Source organism: Prionailurus bengalensis, chromosome F2 (assembly GCF_016509475.1).
Source record: "Prionailurus bengalensis isolate Pbe53 chromosome F2, Fcat_Pben_1.1_paternal_pri, whole genome shotgun sequence".
Taxonomy (NCBI): Eukaryota; Metazoa; Chordata; class Mammalia; order Carnivora; family Felidae; genus Prionailurus; species Prionailurus bengalensis.
In genome coordinates, this window is record NC_057353.1 from 66,976,439 (window position 1) to 66,999,971 (window position 23,533).

Sequence of the window (23,533 nt, forward strand, 5' to 3'; positions counted from 1 at the left end):
TTATTTATTTATTTATTTATTTATTATGTATTTTTAAGAGAGAGAAAGCGAGAGAGAGAGCAGGGGAGGGGCAGAGAGAGAGAATCCCAAGCAGGCTCCCCACTGTCAGCACAGAGCCTGACAAGGGGCTCGATCCCACAAACTGTGAGATCATGACCTGAGCCGAAACCAAGAGTTGGTCACTTCATGGACTAAGCCACCCAAGTGCCCAGGATGGTGGTTCTTAATCCTGACCGCACATTTCAATGATCTAGGCTCCACCTGAGAATCCCTGTCTGTCCCTCCGGAATGCAGCTCAGCCCCATTTTCAAACAGCTTCCCAGGTGATTATAATGTGTCACCATCTTCAGTTTATTCTTGAGCTTGGGATTGAGCCAGCTTGGGAAGAACTTTGAGATAAAAAGGGCTAGGGGATATTCAGCCCTGGCATGGAGAGGGCAATAATTGCTGGAATCTGTGAAGGAATTTGTTGGCTTGCCTCGGAAGAGCAATTCTCATAACATTTACCAAAATGAAAATCCTGATTAATTCTGCAGGTTTATAGCTCCCCAGAGGCTGGAGGAAAACATCCTTTGGCACTAGAAACAAACTTTATTCTGGCAGCATAGATAATTTTGCAAACCCTAGAAACTGAATTGACATATTTCCCTGGAATCCCAATGTACTACATCCATAGAATGCAAAGAAACAGGGTCACGGTCAATGTCTCACACTGCCACCTGGACCACCTGCTTCTAGGGACTCTTCCGGGTCTCTCAGCCCTTTAGTTCTGGATTTCCATGATGATCTGGGCAGATGTGGTTTTGGTCAGCCCAGCAGTTCTTCCTTTGGGGAAACTGCCTCTATCTCATCATGTGCAGTGGATAGACTGTCAGTGATAACAGTTAACATGACCTCAGCCTGTAGGGACATGATCTGGGATTACACAGTAGCACAAGCCCTGGAAACAGTGATTGACTCAAGAGGAAGCCATGGAATTAAAAAACGTCCAATTAGGATTATTTTCAGGATTAATATATGGATGATGGTCAAGTTCTGTCTTGAAGATGCAAAGTTAGAAAATGTGAGTCTGAGTTTATCAGTTGCCATTGTCTTCATAATTTGTGGATCAAGAAACTTGTTTGTAGAATGAAATCTAGTAGAGATGAGGTAGAGAAGGAGGGAAAGTGAGGAGAAAGAGAAAGGGGGAGAGAGAGAGAGAGAGAGAGAGAGAGAGTTGTGGTGTGGACAGAGAGTTCTGGCAACAATATGTCTGGTTTCAGGCCTCCGGGCTCTGGAACTTTCAGTCCTGTGGGCACTTCCTGCATCCTTTTAGGGTTAAGCTCCTTGGAATTGGGTTTCTGTCCCTTGCAACAGAAAGCATCTTGATTAAGACCAATAGTTTCTCGCCGACTTCATGAGAAGGTGGGAGTGTGAGGTATGCACTGGAGAGTGAGGCAGGCGTGATCAAAGAGTTTGTGAGGAAGCTGTCCCTGGGATGTCCAGGTATCTGTCTCAGGGTCGTAGCAGTCAAAGGAGGCCAAGTCCTCGATGTTGCAATCTGTGGTCAGCCGCCGCCCACCCGTTACATAGATCTTGTTCCCCATCACCGTGGCCCCATGGTGCATCCTGCGGTCTTTCATGTCCGCACACTTGACAAATTTGTTGGATTGAGGGTCATAAGCAAGAATCCTCCTTGTGTAACCTGAAAACCAAATGGCATATCGGCAAGCTCAGTGTTGCTCAGTTGGGAATGGAAGGCTGTAGTCGGGAAACATGGCTGATCTCTGCCATTGCCCAGTATCAAGGCTGCACTCTGAACTAAGGTGTAGTATGCTTTGGTAACCTGCCCAAGGTGTGGGCACAGCTGGGGTTTGGACTCCAATCTGTCTGATTCTGGCCCCTGAATCCTTAGCCTCAAGTTAAGGCAGCATTATATTAGGAGCAGCCTCCTGATTCCAGTGGCTTTCTCAGCCTCAATGTCATTTTCGTTTCTTTTACACACTCCCCACCTTCCCCAAGAGCCTTAACAATCCAGAGAAGGAGCTGTTGGGAATTCAGGAATGATTTCCACGACAGCCCTACCTGGTCCCTACCAGTCCCCACTTTTAAAATTCCCATTTTACAGATGTGCAAATGGAGGTACAGAAAAAAAAAAAGATTAATAAATTGCCAGAGAGTATACAGCCAGTGGCAGAGTCAGGATTTGAACCCAGGTCTGACCCTAAAACCAGTCCTCTTAACCAAGACACTATACTGCAAATGCAGAGAAATTATCTCTTAATGGCTGATATTATGAACAGTAGCAAACATTATTTTAGTATTTGCCATGTACCCGGGAGAGTGCTAAGTGCTTTAGATATATGAACACATTTTATTATCACAACAATTCTGTGAAATAGGTATTATTTCATTCCCTGTTTATAGATAAAGACAGGGAAAAACTTCTGGATGAGAAAAAAAACTTTGCCAAGTCGTCCACACTCCCCTAGTTGGATGGATATGCTTTTAACAGCACTGTTTTGTAGAACAACATCTTTCTATTAGTGACCCGTTTTCCACGGGAGATGCCAAGTTTGTGTTCAGCCTCACGATCCTGTGTTCAAACTCACCTCCCACGATGACAATACGCTCCCCCAGCACCACTGCAGGGGCACACACATTCTTGATCATTCTTGTCTCCATTTTGAACCATGTGTTTCTGGAAATGTGGTAAACCTGAGGGAGAAATATAATCATGGTGCTGCATTGTAAAGGGATATATATTTTTAAAAAGATAGAAGTAGTAGTTAAGAGAGTGAAATAGGAGTGATTTTTTTCACTTTTTCCGAGTTTTTGAAATGTAGGTAGGTATAATACCTATTATACCAAGCAATATTGATATATTGGTATATACTAAGCAATACTGATATATTGCTATCAGTAAGATATAATTAAATAACAGAAAGAATATATTACTAGAAATTGGTCTTTATGTGAGCCCATGAGATCCTTGGCTATGTGTCTATAGAATGGACCAAGAGTTAGGCATTGTAGTATGTGTTTTCTTACCTTGCTTGGAACATTTTTTTTCTTTTAATGGGAAATGAAGCAACTTGGGTATTCATAAAACCAATGATTTTTCAATCATTTCTATTTCCGGCTCATGTTTAGGTTTCTAAATGTTCCAGTGTATCAGAGAGGGCCTTAGAGCCAAGAATACATTTGGGGCTAGGAGAGGAAGGCTTTCGAACAGTTTGTGCCTGAAAGTCATTAGGATCAGAGAGGAAGTATGAGAAAAGAAAAAAAGAGCATAGAGGTGGGGCAGGACTCCTTGGCCATGCTCTGAAATAGAGTCACAAATCATGATTTCCAGAACATGTTCCCCTCAGTTTAAATAAAGTTCAAATATCAAATATAAATTAATTCAATGTTAGCAAAATTTAACACAAGAGATTTAGGATGGACTCATATAAGAAAAGAAGGGGCAAAACATTTACCTACAGAAGAAAATGGCATTGCTTTCTATATGAAGTATAATTCTTTGCTGGCAATTCTTTCTATATAAAATATAATTGCCACCATATGAAAGACTCTATGTTTTGTTAGTTTACCAAATTTGGTCTTCACAATCATCCTGTGAAGTAGGTACCATTACTTGCCTCCATTTTTTTCAGATTAGATTGAGGCTTAGAGGGGTTAAGTGACATGTCCAAAGTCACACAGCTAGAGTGAGTGGAACAGCTGGTCTGGTTGACCCCACCCGGAGTCCATGTTCTTAACCGCCACACTCATGGCTCTGCCTGGGGCCATGTAAGTGTTGCCTTTCTTGATGGAGCCTTTGAGACTGGAGACCTCTTAGGGTCTCTGTCCGTTCTTGAAGTTGGTGAAGCATAGAGGAGGCCATGTGCTAAAGACAGAGGCAATCTTGATGGCTGTTAAGCCTCATGGTTTCATCTGAAAATACGTAGGTGACACTTTGGAAAGTAGGATCCTTGGAGCAAAAGCAAACACTGAATGAGTAATTGCCTCCTGACTTTCTGTTCTCTGTCAGCTTGGGGTATGGTTTCAAAGATAGATTAAACAGTTGCTCATAATCCTCATAATACCCCTAGAGAGGCTGGGGCAAGGATAACAAAAGATGGTCTTTGACCTGTGGAGGAAGTGATGTTATGGTGAAGGATTTGCTTAATGCCCTCCAGAAACAGAGGTAGAAAGAAGGCCAGGGAGAAAGGTACACATACACACACAAAGTGCACAGTAACCCCACTGCGGTATAGTTCCTCAAAGAATGCATGCCCGCAGAAGAACCATCCATTAAAGAAAACTCTGAACCTGTGCCAGAAAATCCAACCTATTCCATCAAGCAACCCCCAGCATTGATTTTACACTCTATTTGAATGAATAAAAATTTGGTATCAAAGTTAATGCTAGGTAGACAATAAAGGTTTCCATGAATACTTTTCCCCTTTCCCCCTTCTCACTACTGCAGTATAAAAGGATCACTCATTTGTTAGTGGATTTTTTTCTGCCTTTGCAAGGGTCTTGCTTGATGGTACTATGCATTTTTTGACGTGCCAGCTTAAAAGCTTTTCTGAGCCTTGTATTTATTCTTAGGAAATCAATAACAATTTTGCAATGTGAAATACTTAGCATAGTTGTTGACTTTATTTTGAAAAATATTTTTTAAAAGAGGGAGGGGCTCTAGCTTTACATAGAAGCACTTTGTTACATCTGAATTGTGTGGCCAGAGCTTGGTGGAGAGCAAAACATGTCTCTCCTGGCTCAAATAAATCATTGGGATTTGGAACAGACTCAGAATCTGCCTAGATGGTCAGGGAGGAGCTGAAAATATGGGCTGGAGAAGTGAAGGCAAGAAAAAACAGAAATTAAATTGGAGCTTTTCACTTTTCTCCATCTCCACTGGCACCAACTTAGCCCAAGCCACCAGTCACCCTGGCCTGGACCTCTAGAACAGTCCCCAGCTCTCCTGCTGTTGTCCACTTAGACCAGTCCTGTCTCCCCAAGCCATCTAAAGGGAACTTCTAAAAATGTAAATTTGATTACTTCAGCCACACTGTTACTCTCAGGCTACAACCCCAATTCCTTGACAAGGTCCAGAAAGCTGGTCAGGTCAGCCTCATCTGGACAAACACCCATCCCCTAAGAATGTTCCAGAATTTCTATAGTAGGGGCTCAGGGGCAGCAGTCTGGGTGGAGAGCACATGGGGACTAACCCCCCAGCCCTGCCTGGCATACCACCTTTCTCCTCCTGCTCTGTGTTGCAGCTACATTCTCAGGCTTTCAGTGTCTCCAGGCCATGGGCTGTGCCCCTTTCTGCTTCAGGGCCTTTGAGCAGCTGCTCCCTTGCCCAGCTTCACCACCTTGCCCTCAAAAGAGGACTCTGCCTCTGCTTAGAGAAGCTTCCCGTCTCCCTCCATGTCAGATCCTTCTATCCACCCAGTGGTTCTCCCTCTTCATTTACTCTCCTTCTCTCTTGCCTCTCTGTTCAAGTCAGCAGACCAACCTCGAAAGTCATACCATCCCCGATTCCTTCTAGACTGGTTTAAGGCACTCCCCATGCTCTTAAAGCACCCCTCCATTTTGCACCTGAATTGCAACTGTCCAGCAAGCTCCTGGAGTGTAAGTGCACTTTCTTCCTCATGCCCACATCCCCAGGGCTCTTACCATGGCTGGGGCTCAATATAGCTCTTGAATAAAATAAATACTAGGAATTTCCGTATCTTTAAAGATAGGCTCATTATTCAAGTTTTTCATTTCATTAGGTAAACTGCAGAGATTAGAACTTGCATGAAACACTTCATATTCTGACATTTTAGCCTCTGTTAATAATACTTCTAAGAGAGCTTGCTAGTGATATTAGCATCTACTTATCATTTAAGGCAAGGTTCCCCAACGTGGCTGCAACTGAGAATCTCCTGGAGATGTCTCTGATGTGTAAATGTCAGGACCCCACACAAAGAGATTTTGATTCCGCTGATTTGAGGTTGGGTTCCCAGGGATTTGGTAATGGACTGTGGACCAATGCTTGGGAATCTTACAGGGCCTTGCTGAATTGTTAGAAGCATCTGCAAAATTCCTATAGAATTTCACTATCAGGGGCGCCTGGGTGGCGCAGTCGGTTAAGCGTCCGACTTCAGCCAGGTCACGATCTCGCGGTCCGTGAGTTCGAGCCCCTCGTCGGGCTCTGGGCTGATGGCTCAGAGCTTGGAGCCTGTTTCTGATTCTGTGTCTCCCTCTCTCTCTGCCCCTCCCCCGTTCATGCTCTGTCTCTCTCTGTCCCAAAAATAAATTAAAAAAAAGTTGAAAAAAAAAATTAAAAAAAAAAAAGAGAATTTCACTATCAGACATTCACTGTGTTCTAGCTTGGACTTTTCCTCCAATGAAGATAAACTCTTTGTGTACAGAGATTGTATTTGATGTTCCTTTGTATGTGTTAATCTTATACAACAAGAATTCATAAATGGATGAAATCTTGCTGAATTTAAACTTTCTTCTTTCCTTCCTCCCTTCCATCCTTCCTTTCCTCCCTCCTTTACGCTTCCCCTGCAAATGATAGTGTGTATATATGTATTATATGTATGCATGCATGTACTCACATGTGTATATGCATGCATGTATATACATGTGTGTATGTATGCGTATATATGCATATGTGTATAAGTATGTGTGTGCATGCACTTGTGTGTATGTGTGGGTATACACTCATGCACTTACATGATGGGAAGGACCAGTCATTTACCTGGATAAGGCGCACAGGATTCTGCATGATGTCCTCTCCCCCAAAAAGGTAGAGTCTTTGGTCTTTCACAGCGACTGCAGGGTGGAGAACCCCCACTGGCATGCTGGCCATACTCTCCCAGATGTTCAAGATGCTGTTGTATCTCTCCATGGAGCCCATGACCTCCTGCCCTTCTCCAATCCCCCCAATGGAAAAGATGAAGTTCTTATGGGTAGTGCTTTTATGCGAGTAGCGGGCGACCAGCATGGGCTGCCCCAGCCTCCACTGATTGAGCTTCAGGGAGTAGATGTAGATGTTGTGGCTGGGCATGTTCTTCCCTGTGCCCACAGCCATGCCTCCCAGCACATAGATGCTGCGGTGCAAAGTGACAGCTGAGGCCTTGTACAGCCGGGTCGGGAGTTTGGCAAGGTTCTGCCACTGGCCGGTCTGTCTGTTGTACAGCAGAACGTCCCTGGTGGTCTGCTGGCTGTCCTTCCTTCCACCCAAGAGGACGAGGAAATCTTGGTAAGAGGTTCTTGGGGGGACATGCCATGGAGGTTGGAGGTCTGGGGCACTGGTGGCACTGTGCAAAGCAAACATCTGCCTCTTGGCTGTCTCCAGGATGGTCTGGCATGAGGGTGAGGACTGAAGGAGGGCATTGTTGGCGATGAAATGATGGAAGAAGGCCGGGTGGATGTACTGAAGCCTGACTTGCTTGAACAGCTCCTGCACGTGTCGTTTCCGGGCCTGGAGGTCGTGCTTGACCCAAACCATGAGGGCCTCAAACACCTTTTCCTCCTCCGCACAGAGCCCGTCGTCCCCCAGATAGTCTCTCAATTCCAAGACGCAGAGCTCCTTCAGGTCTGCCGATGCAGCCACCTCTGGAAAACACGTCAGGGCCACCTCCCTGGCTTTCTTCTTGAGGCTCTCACAACTTAAGATTTCAGAGAGTCTGATCATGCCCAGGCAGTTGCCGGGGGTCAGCTGGCTCTGGAGGTAGGAGGAGCAGGCCTCCAGAAGCTTGGGATACTGTAGCATGGAGGCTGCCTCCATCAAGGGCAGGACGTTCTCAGCCGTGATGTGCACCTCCCCAGTGTACACATACGAGATGATCTGGTCCAGAGTTGGGGGGTCGATGCCCCTCAGCTGGACTTTGGGCTCGCTTCTCTCCCGGAAGTTGCTGCAGAACATGGCCCTGAAGTAGGGGCTGCTGGAGGCCAGCACACTTCGGTGGCAGGGGACCTCCCAGGTCCCGGTACAGATGCTCACATCAGTCAGCATCCTGTTTTGCCTTAAGCCATTGAGCTGCCTCAGTAAGTCAGAGGAGAAGTCATGGTCTTTGAAGAGCAACTCATCTGGCAACTCCTCATCCATTCTACAAGGTGGGGAAGAGGTCCCAAGGGGAAGCATGTGCTGAAGTGTTTAACTGTGTTGGCTCCAAGACTTACAGCATCTATGTCTACTCACCAAGATGCTTGTGGATAACACCAAGAATGTTGCTTAGTGAAGATTGGAAAGAGAGGCCACCTACACCCAAGACCTCACAGCCAACACCTCTCTTTTTGGTTGTGATTACTCTCAAAGGTAATAGGCAAATAGCATCTTCAGATAATCTGAGAAAAATGAAAAAGAACCACCAATGTTGTTGGAAGTTACTTGATTGTCAAGGGCTTAATTAAATGTGAGCCTGAAGCAAAGTGACAGTCCATGCATTTGACCAGCCGAATTCTGTGAGCTTCTCAGCATATGTGTTATTTAGTAAACCCATCTAAGCATCTTTCTGGGTGTTAGTCATTCCCCAAGGATGTCATTCTGGAGGCGTGGCCCTCGGGTAACTAGACAGTACTAAAGGATGAAAATGGGCCTTTGCAACTTATTTTTTAAAACATGATTTCACACAGTCTTTGGGGTTTTGTTTTAAGCATGTGATAAACAGAAAGCAGAGACCAAACAGTACCCTGGGCAGGGTTTACTGGATGACATCTGGCAGTCTACCCACAGAAGAATTAAACATTAGAGATATTTACCTTCATTTGCTGCAGTGACATCCACTGATGATGCCTGGTCCGGCTGGTCCCTCCGGAGAGCTTCCACCTCTGGATCCAAGTGAGACCATAAACCCAAGCCTTTCCTTCAGTTGGCAGATGATTTGTCCTGGGAGAGTTCTGGATTTGTTTATGCTAACGGTACTTTCACAGTTTTCTAGAACTTCGGGAAAGAAGCACTGGGCAGGGAGACAGTGTATACATTCCAGGGCTAAGAATAGTTGCATATGTACTTTCCACTGTTATGACATGTGACTTTTCAGTTGCCTTTTGCAGCAACCCGAGGGACTGTGGGGCCGGCGCATGCCCACATGCCTTGTTTCCTTGGCAAGTGTTTACGTCGTCATAAATAGATCTGGAGGAACAGCTTCTCTTAGAGAAGACTTTGCTGCCCACTTGGACACATCCTGAGTCCCTTGTCCTAAAAGTGCCTGGGAATTCTAGATGTTTGTAAACAGGTTGCTGTGACCTGGGGAGAGTCACTGGAGATAGTTTGGGGCAAGCTGAAGGTGGTGGATGGCCTTAAGGAAGCTGGAACATGGGCCCAAGAGTACTGGTCGGTGGGTTTCTTATTTCCCATTGTCTGTTAGCAGGATTGTTGGAGAGGGCTATGATTTCCTCCTGCAGGCTCTGAGGTGATGGAATCTGTGACAAAAGTTGTTTTTAATATTTGTGGGGCACCCCGGAGTCTCCAGACTCTGGAAAACACAAAACTTTGTTGGTTTTCTGTTTTCTCCCATCAGGGAGTCTTGAGCTGGATGCAGGAGGCAAGGCACATCTCTCCAGGGTGTGCCAGAGAGGGAGGGGAAGGGAGGAGGGAGGAAAAGGAATAAGCAAGAAGAGAAGGAAGGAGGCAGAGAAGGGGGAGAAAGGGAGGGAGGGAGAAGAAAAAAGAAAGAGAGGAGGAGGCAGCCCCCAAATGTAAGAATCAGAGCCACAATGGACAGCTAAGGAACCACAAGGTTGATGCCAGCTCTGTCCTGCCTCTGCCCCCAGGGAGATGCTGATTTGACTGCACCAGCAGTGAGTGGCAGGGGAGCCTGGTTTTCTCAGTCTTGCTCACACTGTGGCAACAGCCTCTCCATATTGACTTTTTCCTTTGCTCCCAGTCTCTCTTCCTCTAATACAATCACCTTGAATAACCAGCAGAGTAACCCCGAGGAAGGCAAACTGGAATCTGCCAGTCCCCTGCATCATGCCTTTCAGTGGCTCCCCGTGTTGGCAGGATGAAGCCCAGACTTTAGCAGGAATCAGATTGGTCTGCTGCCTCCCTGGAGAACCATCTCCTGCTGCGTCTCTCTCCCACGTACATTTTTTATTCTAGCTCTAGTAGACGAAGTGCAGATCTTTATATGTGCCCGGTCTCTGTTGGGGAGGCTGGGCGGGCCTGGCCTTTAGGGTCCCACAGAGCATGGTGGAAGGAGGGGTATCTCTCCTTGTTAGTTGCAGATCACAGAGTGGATCCTACCCCAAAGACTCTAGAAGATCAAGGTCAGGCAAGTAAAACCATAACATGTCATTAGGGCCAGACGCCCAGAGGCCAGAACTAGGAGCAGAACACCTGAGCCAAGGGGGTCAGAGACCCATCGGGGTACATGCAGGGAGCTGGAGAGAAGAGCGGTTTAATAGCTATCAGAGCTGGTGATTATTTCTGCACTTCTGAGCCAAGCTGGCGATATGACAGGCGAGTAGCCAAATTCCTTAAAAGGTCCGAGTCCCCTCTGTTTTGTGCTTCTGTGCCTTTGCTTGCTCTTCCCTTTGCCATCTCTTCCACTTTCACCTCTGAACTCCTAGTCATCCTTCAAAATTTGATTTGTAGATCAGCCTCTCTCAAAGTCTTCCTTGACCCTCTCACATCATTAATTCCCCAGCCTTCTGTGTTATTTCCATTCCTATTGCATACTTCTAACATTACATGCCTCATTCCCTCAGTGCAGTCACGTTTACCTGACTGTGCCCCCCGTCTTAGAGTGGCAGTGTCTGGACAGCAAGAACCTTGTCTCAGTCGTCTCTCTATCCCTAGTGCCTAGCACGGTGGCTGACACATAGTGGGTAACTTATGTGTAGTTCTTGAATTGAGCATAGCGGAATGGAGACTAGGGAAAGAGGGGGAGCACTGTTAGGTGGGCTTCATACCCCTCCCCCCTCACCATACAGGTGTAGCAGGGCCTTCCACGTGCAGCTTGGCACATGTCCATTAGACTGCAATGTAAACAGCGCTCTGGAGCCATCTGGATGTCCCTCATTTCAATAAAGTCCAATAACATGATAAAGAGAAAAGTAAAATAATTGCTTTATACCACAGAGCAAGAATTATGAAGCTCAAGGTTGGGAGCTGATCTTCCCAACCCCGTGCTAGTGCTTTAGTCCTTGGCCTCAGAGTCAGCACAAGGGAAAAATAACTTTTTATTGCTCTGAAATACCTGCATTATTTCTCTTCCAGCTAGTGATCAAGCCAAGGGTTTGTTGTGAGGGCAATAGGTAGGGATTTCTGGGAGTGAACAAATACGGCGCCATCCATGGCAAGCATCTTGGAGCTTCCTCTATGTTCCCTAATTAATTAGAATTTCTGGAATCCAGCCCTGTCAAGAGTTCAAATGAGCCCTGGTGTGCCGTATCAAGGTCTGACCAACTTTAATAAATCCTTTGGATCCTAAGGTTTAGAAAAAAATAGGCCCATTCCATTGGCCTGGCCTACTAAGAGAATTCTGACTCTGCATTAAACGTCTGGAAAAGTCAGATTGAGTCTTGGTATTAACCTCATAGCAAACACACACAAATAACCCAAGTCCAATCCAAAAAGCATATCTACCACCCGCATGTAACCCCAACCAACCCACTTTCAATTCATGAATCTATTTGTCTCTGAGAGTTCTATACTTTTTGTCTTAACTTTGTGTCTTGACTTTCTCTGGAACACATCTTAGTTTAGGGTCTGAACATATGGAAACCTAAAATAAATGAGGACATTCAGCTCCTTGCCCCTCCTTTTGATGGAAGTCAGTACCATAACGAGTCAAGATGCAGGCTTTGGGAGCAGAAAGACTCAGGAGAATCAACATTTCTTCTCAGCATCCGTATGGTCTTGGGCAAGTGATTTATAGTCTTCTAGCCTTAGTTTATCATCTGTTAAATGGGGATAACCAACCTTGTCACAAAGAAATAATGTATGGGAAGCATCCAGTAAAGTGGCTGGCATAGTGTGTAGGTTCACAGTAAATCATGCTTAGTATTATATTGTTACTCAGAAAATAATCTCATTAGATTCCTATAGGTCTTGGTGCCTAGTTTTCAACATCTAATTTGATCTCCTTTCACTCTACCTCTTTCCTTTGCCTTGAACAGTTTGCTATGCTCCTCATTATCTACTCAGCCTTCAGGAATCCTGGATTTGTTCCAGTGAAGGTTCTGGCATGAACTGACTGTGTGTCTTTGGACAAGTCACTTAACCTCTCTGTACTTACTTTCTCACCTGGCTGTGATGGTATGGGCCAGGTGACATCTGAACCCTGCCTTTTCCAGTTCACCCTGTGGTTTGTGTCCTGATGTGGCCAGAGAAGAAACTGTTAGAGGCTGTGCCTCAGCAAAGGGACCTCCTCTGAGCTTCCGTACATGTCTGGCCTGAAGCCAGAAGCTCTGGCCTCAACGCAGTCGGGCTGCCAGCTGGTATTCTTTATTATTTTGCCTTTTTAAGTAAATTCATAAAACCTTCAGTTTCCTCATAGAGTTTTGCATTGACAATACAGGGCGCTTCGCCTCAGGAGGCCTCTCTCCTGTCTGGGTGCCCTGGGCCCGGATTCCTGTGGAGAGGCAGGCTGATTCGAGTCAACCACAGATCTGACAACTACAGTCTAGGAGGCCACAGAATGTGCTCCATCATGCCCAGGCCTCCTAACACCCTCTGGGGTCAGGCATCACTTTTACCAGCAAACCCTCGCTGTGGCAGTGCCCGGGAGCTGGGCTGCAAGAATGCACAACCGTGCATTTAAAGGCTTTGTGACAGCTTCTTGGTGACTGGAAGGCTGTCTCTGCTGGCACCAGAATATTTCCTGTTGCCACAGTCTGCAGATGAAGAGCAGAATGAGGTTTCGGTGAACTGGATCATTAAAAGCTGTAGGAAGGAACTTGACTCTTGCTATATGATTAAAAACTTTTCTGTGAATGTGAGTGCCTGTCTATCAGTGTCTGTATCTATCTGGCTGGATGTGTTTTTTTAAACCAGTTTGTGGAAAGCTGAACAGGGACTTTGTACTCCAGACAATGGCCAGAAGAGGATCTGCTCCCTGATCCCAAGGTTGCCATGACGACTGCCCTTTGAGAGCTACAAGTGCAACACTACTTTTACTAGGCCAGCAGTGCAAATGACTGCATCCACAACTCTTCCTCCACCCTGCCCTACCACCAGAAAATATCTTTTTTCCCCCTGGGAGGTCAGAGACGAAGTCAGGGCTGTTGGTGGCTTATTGGTATATAACCCAGCTGTCTACCCTGCCTTTTCCCCACAAACTAAAGTCTGACCTCACACAACATTTATGCCACAGATCAGCTTTCTGGGCTCTAAGTCAAACTGGGAAGAAAGAAATGTGATCAAGGATGCATTCTTACTCTCCCATTTTAGCACTGTGAGTCACAAAGAATAATACACTGCCTTGGCCTCGCTGCTCCCCAGGGCAGGTGCCCCCTGACGGTGAGAGAGGCATTTAGGCAGGAATATTACTCCCTCCAGGCTCCTCAGCCACGGTTTTGATTTGCTGCTGTGGTATAGAAGAAGGTGGGTGACCTGCAGAGGGAGGGTGAACTTTATTCCCTTAGAGGTAGGATTAATTAGGATCCCTAAGGGAAATGTAGATTGAGCAAGGTAAGGGTCTAATTAACTGAAGGTCCATTCATCTATCTGTCTGTCCATTTATCCATCCATCTGTCTGTCCATTTATCCATCCGTCTGTCCATTTATCCATCCATCCATCCATCCATCTATCCATCCATCCATCCAACATCCATCCATCCATCCAACATCCATCCATCCATCCAACATCCATCCATCCATCCAACAATCTATCTAGTAAGACCCTAGGGAGACAAACAAGTCCCTGCCTTTGTGGAGCTTGAGTCAGTATAGAAGACAGATGAATAAGTAATTTAAATGTTCTAGGGGCGCCTGGGTGGCGCAGTCGGTTAAGCATCCGACTTCAGCCAGGTCACGATCTCGCGGTCCGGGAGTTTGAGCCCCGCGTTGGGCTCTGGGCTGATGGCTCAGAGCCTGGAGCCTGTTTCCGATTCTGTGTCTCCCTCTCTCTCTGCCCCTACCCCGTTCATGCTCTGTCTCTCTCTGTCCCAAAAATAAATAAAAACGTTAAAAAAAAAATAAGTGTTCTGAAGGAAAGCCTTACCCAGCCTTCCTCCTTCCCACCTCATGCACCACCCACCATGAATTCTAAGACCCCATAAATGGAGAAATTAAACATATATTTTGAAAAGCTCTCATATCAGACAAAATGGGTTTCCATCTCTCTCCTGTACCTCCTCGGGGGCAAGGATAAGTCTTAACTCCCTGCCTGCTTTTTAGGAAAGGTAGAGAAGTATAATGGAATTGGTTGACAGAGACTGACACTGGAGACCTTTTGCTTACTTTTGACTTTTTCAGACTATTTATATTTTTACTAGTGGCTTTCTTTTAATTTTTTCCAAAAACATTTTTTAACGTATGTTTTTCTGGTGATCATAAGTAAAAACAAAATGATGCTTGTTGACTCCCTGCTAGGTAGGAAAAAGAATCTGAAACCCATTTACTTCTTTCTTCCTGGCTTTTGTAAAGATGACCCGGAATTTAAGGCCCTGATTATTATCACCAAATTACTTTATATTCTATATCTTATCTTTTATGAATGGCTTTACTATTTGCTTTTGCATCCTATTTATAACAATTATTTAGACTTAGCTCTGTGTTTGGCTGATTTACATTTTCACTGCCAGTTTCCCCATTTTTAAATGTTTAATTCTGACTCATATTTTGATCAACTTGAGTTCATTAACTTGCAATAGTTTTTTAGAGAGAATATGAGAGAGGTGCATTTTTCCAAATCCTTCCTTATCAAAGATTCTCTTTTCATTTCCTATCATCTACAAGCAACAACTTGGCTAGGTATATCATAGTTTAGGATCAAATATTTTTTTCTTCAAAAATTTCTGAAAACCACCCATTTTATTCTGGGAAGGCTACAGAGCTAGGGAGTAGAAACTTGATAATTGACTAATTTATATCTTTTTTTTTTTAAATCTTTTTTTTTTTTCAATGTTTATTTATTTTTCAACAGAGAGAGACAGAGCATGAGCAGGGGAGGGGCAGAGAGAGAGGGAGACGCAGAATCCAAAGCAGGCTCCAGGCTCTGAGCTGTCAGCACAGAGCCCGACGCGGGGCTTGAACTCACAGACCGTGAGATCATGACCTGAGCTGAAGTCGGATGCTTAACCGACGGAGCCACCCAGGCGCCCCTCTTTTTTTGTTTTTTAAACTCTTTTCTTCATCCTTTTAGTTAAAAAATGTTGCCGGGATGTGCCCAGGTATATGTCCTTTTTAAAGCATATAAAATATAGCTGTTGATTTGCCTATAAATCATAGGCATTGATTTGTATACTTTGGCCTTCACTCAGCATAGGAAAATTTTCTTTAATTATATCATTGATTATTACTTCAATTGCATTTTGGTTTCTTCATGTACAACACCTATATATTTTTAAACATGGCTTCCTCATGTAAATTTGTATCTCTTTAAATATTTACTTGCTTGTTCTTTTCCCTTACATTCTAGAACACATCCCAGATTTACCCTTTGTACTGTTGGTGTGCTTTTCACAGGATTACTTTTTCTCTTTACTCGTCCTAATGCAGATTTGAAATATGTTATTGCATTTTTATTGCTCCAAAATAATCTCATGGCTCTTCTAGCTTTCTTTGTGGTTAGCTTTGATCTTTATGGATTTCTGCCTATTTTACAGAAGAATGTCATTTTTCTTTCTATTGATGCTGAAATTTTTGAAAACATTTCTTCTGGATATATACTTGGGTCTTCAGAATGGTGTTGTTTTCCTTTGTTCTGCAGTGTTTTTCCATAGTTTGCCTCTTTTCTTTATTTATTCATTTTTTTAGTTAAAAAGACATAACTCTTTTATTTTATATTGCAATAAAAGAAATTAACATTACAGAAATGGAAGACTATAAAGGGGAATTGAAGAATGCAGCTTGAAGAACAATTGAAGAAAAATTTCCTGGGCTGAGTAATGGCCAAAGTATACAAACCAATGGCCATATTTTATAGGCAAATCAACATCTTGTCTAGTCAGCCATTTTATCAAGGCGCATGATCAATGTGGTAATACAATGGAAATGATGGCTATTGTGCCTTGTTTTACTTAATCATACATTAAACAGACCTGGAAATTAATGGAACTATTACTCTTAAATCCTATTTACATTGTATATTCCCAAAGATTAAGTTTTACTTCAAAAAGTAAGTGTTAATATTATTTTCATGTACTATGGGAAAATACAAATAGGTTTCAATTACTGGGTGTTTAGAAGTAAGGAGTTTTACCTACTAATTCATCTTTGAACGAGAAGATTTATCCAGACTCAGTGATGGTCAACCAACAGGCTATATGTAGCTTGCTCCTGGAACCACTATCCATCCTTTTGGGTGCTACCAAAATATCCTTCTTATACTACCAGTTGGAGGGATGGCTGATTGTTCTTCCCACTCCCTCACTCCATTCTGAAGAATCTAGTGGCATCCATGTAGTTTGGCACTGCTGGATTGGGGTGTGATTTTATATCTCTACTGTATGAGAAACTGTAACCCTCAACTGTCTAACAAATATCTGCAGTAGGCTCTTCCAGTCATCCCCACAGCTTTTAAAACTTTATTTATACTGACTCCATTCCACCTTCAGGATCCAAAGGGACTTCTGGCAAGGACACTCCCCACCATTTTCCGCCTCTTACCCTGTTGCTTGTTTGAGAGTTGCCATCTGTGTACAGATATGGAAAGATTTTGTGGTGTGTGTGTGTGTGTGTGTGTGTGCACAAACAAATGCACATGTGTGCATAAAACTGTACTCTGGCTGTTGTAAAAAAAATATCACCCCAACAGTAGAGGATAACCAGCTAGTTTTAAAACTAGAAGAGAGTTTTAGATCAATGTATGTCTCAGTGTCTATGACTCAAGGAGCAGGAATGTGGAAGAAATATCTTCTTGCTAACTTTCAGAGAATTAGGTTTCTTCTCTTCCACAGGATAAAGCATGAATAGATCAATCACTATTTCTCTCAAGTCAACTGCATCTGCTTCTGATATCAGGTTGGTTCTAATACTGGGTTGTAAGCAATCCTAGTCTTCCAAGATGTGGTAAATGTTCACCATTCCTTGTAAATCATTTTTGATGGGAAATAGAGGCTAGAGGAGAGATACCGTTTTCTATTAACTTTATACATTGTTCTTGAGGTTTCAGTCCTCAGAGCCTACCAGAGGTTCGGGAGCCCCTGAGGTAGAGGCTTCCCTGTCACCTCTTTACTTTCTTCTACACCTGAATAATCAAATGATAGAAAAAAAGTGTAGGCAAAGACAAACATGGTTGATTTGGCAACCCCCATTCCTAGGAAAGCTTGCCCATGTCCCCAAGGCTTTGAGTAAGGAAGTAGAGAGTATCTTGTGTTTTCCATTCCAATGGGCAGGCCAGCACAGGCCATGGAGTCTCAGACATGAGTTGGAGGTTGGGGAGTCGGCTATTTAAACTCCTTATAACACCTAGTGCATTGTCAGTTGTCCAAAAACATTGCACAATATTGGTAGTAATAATAGCAATCAGAAACCTGCCATTCCACTTGGGAGATGTGCACATTATTCCTATTGTCCTCTCCAGAATTCTCTTCAACACAAATGCCGGAAGGGGAACTTTCTCTCCTTGTGGCTCCCAAAGTAGATCATACAATGGATGTGGGGGACGGTAACTGGTGACGTGACTGAGATTCCCAATTGTTATGGATGTGCCTCCAGAAATGCTTGTGTAAGAACAGCACTAAGGATGACCTTTTCTGATATCAGGAGAGCTACCAGGGCATGCTAATTGATTCTTTCATTCCAACACAAAACTATTGAACACCTACTACACACCTACTGTATTCCCTGCTCATGGAATGCATTTGGAGAGACACACAAAGATCTCATTTTTACCAGACCATACACTAGCCCTCTCTTCTGCTTGAAAAACATTCCCTCTCATGAGACAACAATTAGAAGGAAAATGAAGGGGAGAAGAAAAAAGGTTGTTCTGGAAGGTGTTATCGAGATTTGAATTATCCCTAGAAAGAATGTTCCAGTCCTGTGATTAGTTTGTCAGATAAGCGGGTTGGGGTCTGAGAAGGGGCACCTTGGACAGGTAAATAGAACAGTGACAGACATGGGATATGGTGATGTATTAAGGTGGTGCTTTCCTTGGAATGATGTTTCTTAGATGTTGGGGGATTTCTTGACAGAGAGCTACTCAGACTTGGGGTTAAACACTGAAAGGACAGAGGGAACTTGTTTGCTTCCCGGCTGTGCCTGAGGTTTATTCGAGAAACTTTGAAAAGGTCCTCCTGCCCGTGCATCATGCAAGGTGCTCAGATGTTCTGATTTAGGAGGAACAGACCTTTCCCACTTGGCGTTTTCCCACAAGCTTTCTTCATGTGGTTTCCAAAGGCCCTATTTCCCTCAACTTTCCCCCTCACTATCTTCACATCTCATTTTCTCCTATTGTTCAGCGGAGTCATTTTTGTTTGCAAAACCACTATCTTGTTATCTCTTCTGTTGTCATAGCTCATGAGAAATGTATCTGGACTTCACTGGTTTAGCCACCAGATTCCAGCCTGTCTCCTTTCTTTCTTTGGGGACAAGGAGAGAGCAGAGAGCCCCATATGCTGTGCGGGGGGTATGGTTTTTCTGGGCCCATTTTCTTATGGAACTGAGTCAGTAATCCACCATGGCCATTTTTCTAACCTGTGTAAGGGGACAGAATTATTTCTTTTTGGCTGTTAGATAAAGGGAGAAAAGCAGTCTTTGAACAGACCTAGCACTACCCCTTCAACCAAGTGCTCCCAACTCGTGAGTTAGGGACCTATGAGCACTTTTCATTTGGTGTGTTATTAACCCTCAGGATAATCCTGTGAAGTGGGTTTCATCAAGCCAAGTTGTCAGCACAGGTATGGCCCAAATATTCACAAGACATACTTGTGCTAAAATATTTTCTTGTTCTATGAAATTCAAATTTAAGTATGTATCCTATATTTCTATTTATCTTTTTGTTGCTTCTTATTTTTGTTTCTGTTTTTAATGCATCCTGTATTTTTTATTACAATTTTTTAATGTTTATTTATTTTTGAGAGAGGGAGAGAGAGAGAATAAACTGGGGAAGGGCAGAGAGAGAGGGAGACACAGAATCCGAAGCAGGCTCCAGGTTCTGAGCTGTCAGCACAGAGCCCAGTGCAGGGCTTGAACCCGTGAACCGTGAGATCGTGACCTGAGTTGAAGTCGGACTCTTAACCGACTGAGCCACCCAGGCGCCCCTGGATCCTGTATTTTTTATTTGCTAAAGCTGGAAACCCTCCATTACACACTACAGGTAAGGTTATGTGACCTGCTCAGGGTGCTTTGATAAGTGTTAACTTCTTGCTCCTGTCCTTTCCTATCTCCACTATTCAAGCAGTTGAAAGAGGAAGAGGAAAGAAAGAAAATATTATTTAAAGTGAATGAATATACTCCGGCTTTCTGCCCATTTGCCATTCCATTAGACATTTTCAGCTCTTGTCAGAAGCTCCCGGGCAGCACTAAATTCAGTAGAGGGCACAGTGATGATCTGATACTTTGGCTGAATCCTGACCAGAAATTTGACCTTTGTGAAAGGGGCAGGGCAGAGCAGAGAGCCCAGAGGCCTTGGCATCCAAGGCTGTGAATACCTGCCCTGGCTTTGGCACAGACTCAGCTTATGAACCAGACCACCTCTGTTAATTCTTTTGTGAGTTTTAGTTTCCTTATTGAAAATTGAGATTGGGACTGCCGACCGTCATTCTTCAGGACGTGTCATACAGCATCTGATACCAGATAGGCCTGGGTTTAAATCCCAGCTCTGCCACTTACTAGCTGTGTGACCTGGGGTAAGCAGCTAGATCTCTGTGTGCCTTGGTTTCCTCATCTATAAATTGGAGATAATGCTAGTGCAAAACAGAATTAAGGCTGTGTGGTTTTGAGGCAAGGCTTACTGATTAATTCTTTCATTCACACAAACACTTAATTGACCACCTAGTCAACTTCTTGTATCAACAATTCTGATTAAGGGCTATGAATGAATGCCTAGCTCCATTCTAGGAGCAATGAAGGATAGTTGCAGAAAACCGGATTGATGCCCCGAAGAGCCAGTGATCCCATAGGAGGAGACCAGTTGTACCCAGGTGAAACAACAAGACAATAAAATCAAGGGTGTGATGATTCAGTGCAGATTCAGGCTGGATGCTAAGGAGGCATGAATAGCACCAGTAATGTCTTGTGCTTTTATACTGACTTCAGTTTATCAAGGGCATTTACAGACATTTGAGGTGAGCTGAAGACTGGCCAGAATGAGGAGGGGATGGGTGCAGGAACCTTCTAGGAGGAGGAGCTTCTTGAAGAAGTAATAGGTTTGGGTGGAAAGATGGCATCTCTGATGGCACAAATCCAAAGGGCAGAGGCAGGGGAGATGGTGACACCCAGCAGGACAGCGGTGGAGCTGAATTGGAGCTACCAGGAGACTGGGGCTGGGGCCTTTGTACTTGCTGTTCCCTCTGCTGGAATATTTTTCCCTCAAGTATTGTGCTGGCTGCTCAACGTCCAGGATCCGGCTTGGATATTATTCCAGACCCTTCTCTGACCACCTGAAGTAGCCTGCATTTCCTTACCTGTCTCTCTAGGTCACATCACCCTGTTTTATTTGTTTTATTACACTTTTTGCTTTATGGAGTTATTCTATTTGTAATGTTTCATTGTTTATTCTCTGTCTCCCTTAACAGAATGAAAGCGTCATGATAACAAGAACATTGGGCCTGTAGAAGTTGCCCAATAAGTATTTGTTGGAGGAATATATGAGCAGGTAGATGGAGACCTCAGAGTGCTAACCTTAGGAATTAGAATTTCATAGAAAATGATGAGGTTCAATAAAACCTATAGCAGTATTCTGTATGTCCCGGAAGGACCCTTTTGTGACAAGAATCAGTGAATGGTTCTTCTCTTTCCTCTTTGCTTAAAAGGAGTCCAGAGGGTGATGGGCGTGTCTAGGAGTGTCCATGGATGAAAATGGAGGCTGGGTTTCAGAGCTTCCTCAACCTGTGTTAGGCAGTGGTGCTCACTTGGCTTCACATTAGAGTCCCTGGGAAAATTTTTAAGTGCCCAATTCCCAGGCTGCACCCCAGCCTAAGTCCAATAAAATCCAAATCTTCAGGGGTGGAGTCCAGGCATCGGGATTCTGTAAGCTTGCCAGATTCCACTGCACAGCCAAGGGTGGGAACCACTATGCCAGACAATGCTCACATCTCTTATGGACTTCAGACATGATTAACTGGAGTATCTTATTCATAGTGAAAATAAAGTAGGAATCAATAACTTTTCTTCCTCAGAGGCACCCTGCCTCATGGTAAAGTGTAGCCAGCTGAGTTCTTGGGTGCATTTCTATATTTGATGACCTGTTTGGAATTAGCCAGACATTTCCCTGCACTGGGGTGGACCAGTTCTGGGCAGATCTCCATGCCATCCTGATGAAACCTTATTTCGGGGTTGGTTGTTGGCAGGCCTGAGCTGGCCTCTGTTCTGCTGGCCCCATCAGCAGGCTCATTCCCAGCATCCACTTTCGCTGCCCTTATGGTTGTCACATCACCCATGTCCTCAGCAATCCTGTGGACCTACAGTGACTTAACGTGGTTGGTATTATTTACATGTCACACGGAGATGCCAAGCTGACGTCACCAGCAAGTCTCATGCTCCTGCTCCCCAGCTGGCCCAGGTCAAGGGCCTGTAGAAGGTCTTCCTCTTGGAAAGGGACTTGTGAAACTCGTTTACTTTTGGAACTTGCATTTGAGACCTGTTTTGCTGGGTGTCATCTCTTCCCCCATCTCTGTATGCCAGTATCTACAATAATCTTCTTGGGCTCCATATGCAATGCAACCTCTGATGAAATCAAACATCTGGGCAATTATCTCTGGACGTGTTTCTAATTGGAATAATTGGAATAGAATTACTAGAGCTGCAGAGAGACCTGCTGCTCCTGTCTGGACCTCTAAATGCCAAACAAAAGAAGCAACCAAGTAGTAATTCAGATGGTGGATGCCTCGGGCAGTTCAAGACCCATTTTCCTCATTAGCCAAATCTCTGTTGCCCTCTTTCCCCTCTCCTCTTCAACATTTGCTTCCTAGTGTGATATAATTTTCATGAATCACATCCATGTGTCTTGTTTTGGAAACTATGAGTAACTGCTGTAAACATAGCATTGCATCTCCCTACATTTGAGTACCCTGAGATTTATAGTGCTTGTGGTGGCTAATACATTAATTAGGCCTTCATTTAATAAACATGTCAAATGAGTCATTTGTAAACAAATCTTTATTAAGCACCTACTATGTGTCAACCACTGTTCTAGTGACTAAGGCTATAGGTAGAAGGCAGACAATAGATAATGCAGAACAAATAAATCAATAGAGATGAGATGATTTGAGATAATGATAAGTGCTATAAAGGTGGCAACATGACTGAGAAAGGAAAGACTATTTCACATTTAGTGGTCAGGGCAGGCAAGGTGGTTAGAGGTATAGAGAATTACTATGTGTGTTGGACTGGAAAACTAGGTAAGATGTGGCCCTTGGTCTCAGCTGGAGATATGGGTAAAGAGAACGATAAAGAATAATGCAGTATGTGCTCTGATGGAGCTGTGTGAAAGGGAGAGCTTGGAGAGAGTAGCTAACTGCATGGGGAGAGGGGCAAGCAGGGCAAGGGGTTATGCTTGAGCCACAGCTGAAAGAGAAAATAGACTGGAGAAAGGGAGGAAGGAAATTGTGTTGGTAGTTCACCAATTCAACCACTTTTATTGAGCATCTACTATGTGTCAGGCATTATTCTAGGTGCTGGGATTACATGGTAAACAACAGAGAGACAGTCCCTGATGCCCTAGAATTTATCTTCTGATGGTGGGGGCAGTGGGGGTAGACAATGAATAAGTAAAGAGATAAGATACTTTCAGATGGTGACAATTGCTATGAAGATAATACAGGATAAAGTTAAAGGGAAATTTGGGGCATGTTCTGAGGGGTGTGGTGGAGATGGGGCTTGATAGGTTGGCCAGTGTAAGCCTCTTGAGGGAGTGACATGTGTGATGATGTTGGATCATGGAGTGGTCTGGGAGAAGGGGAGTTCTAGGCAGAGGGAACTATGGTGCAGAAGTCTTGAGTCTGGAATAAGGGTGACAAGTTTGAGGAACAGAAAAAGCCCAGCACAGTCAGTGACTGGTAAGTGGGGAGGGAGGTGTATGCCTGAAGGACTCAGAGATGAAGCAATTGGGGAAGTAGGAGACCAGTTATGAAGCTATATTGTAGGGGTCTAGGCTGGAGAGGATGGAGGCTTGACCTGGATTGACATCTATAGAGGTGGTGAGTCATGGAAACTTTAAGACGTTTGGAGACAGAGAGCTAGCAGAACTTCTGATAAATGGTCCTTGAGGATTGAGGAATAGAAGGAATCAAA

The 23,533-nt window shown here is 44.2% G+C and overlaps 1 protein-coding gene across 1 annotated transcript; it reads right to left on the reverse strand.

Moving 5' to 3' along the window:
• Positions 1 to 571: 571 nt before the first annotated feature.
• KLHL38 (kelch like family member 38) lies at positions 572 to 9,060 on the reverse strand. The gene is made up of 4 exons (XM_043601702.1): positions 8,728 to 9,060; positions 6,722 to 8,313; positions 2,592 to 2,697; positions 572 to 1,684 (listed from the first exon to the last, which is right to left on the reverse strand). Exons 2-4 carry the CDS (start codon positions 8,108 to 8,110, stop codon positions 1,395 to 1,397), a joined length of 1,785 nt encoding a protein of 594 aa, XP_043457637.1. The 5' UTR covers positions 8,111 to 8,313; positions 8,728 to 9,060; the 3' UTR covers positions 572 to 1,394.
• Between the last annotated feature and the right edge of the window lie 14,473 nt (positions 9,061 to 23,533).

What these genes read in the sequence shown, in the direction of transcription:
- KLHL38 (XM_043601702.1), bottom strand. Translation starts at nt 8,110, where the DNA reads ATGCTTCCCCTTGGGACCTCTTCCCCACCTTGTAGAATGGATGAGGAG. An exon ending in ATCCTGTGCGCCTTATCCAG is followed by an intron (nt 2,698 to 6,721) that starts GTAAATGACTGG and finishes TTTCTCCCTCAG; the next exon opens with GTTTACCACATTTCCAGAAA. An exon ending in GCGTATTGTCATCGTGGGAG is followed by an intron (nt 1,685 to 2,591) that starts GTGAGTTTGAAC and finishes TTTGGTTTTCAG; the next exon opens with GTTACACAAGGAGGATTCTT.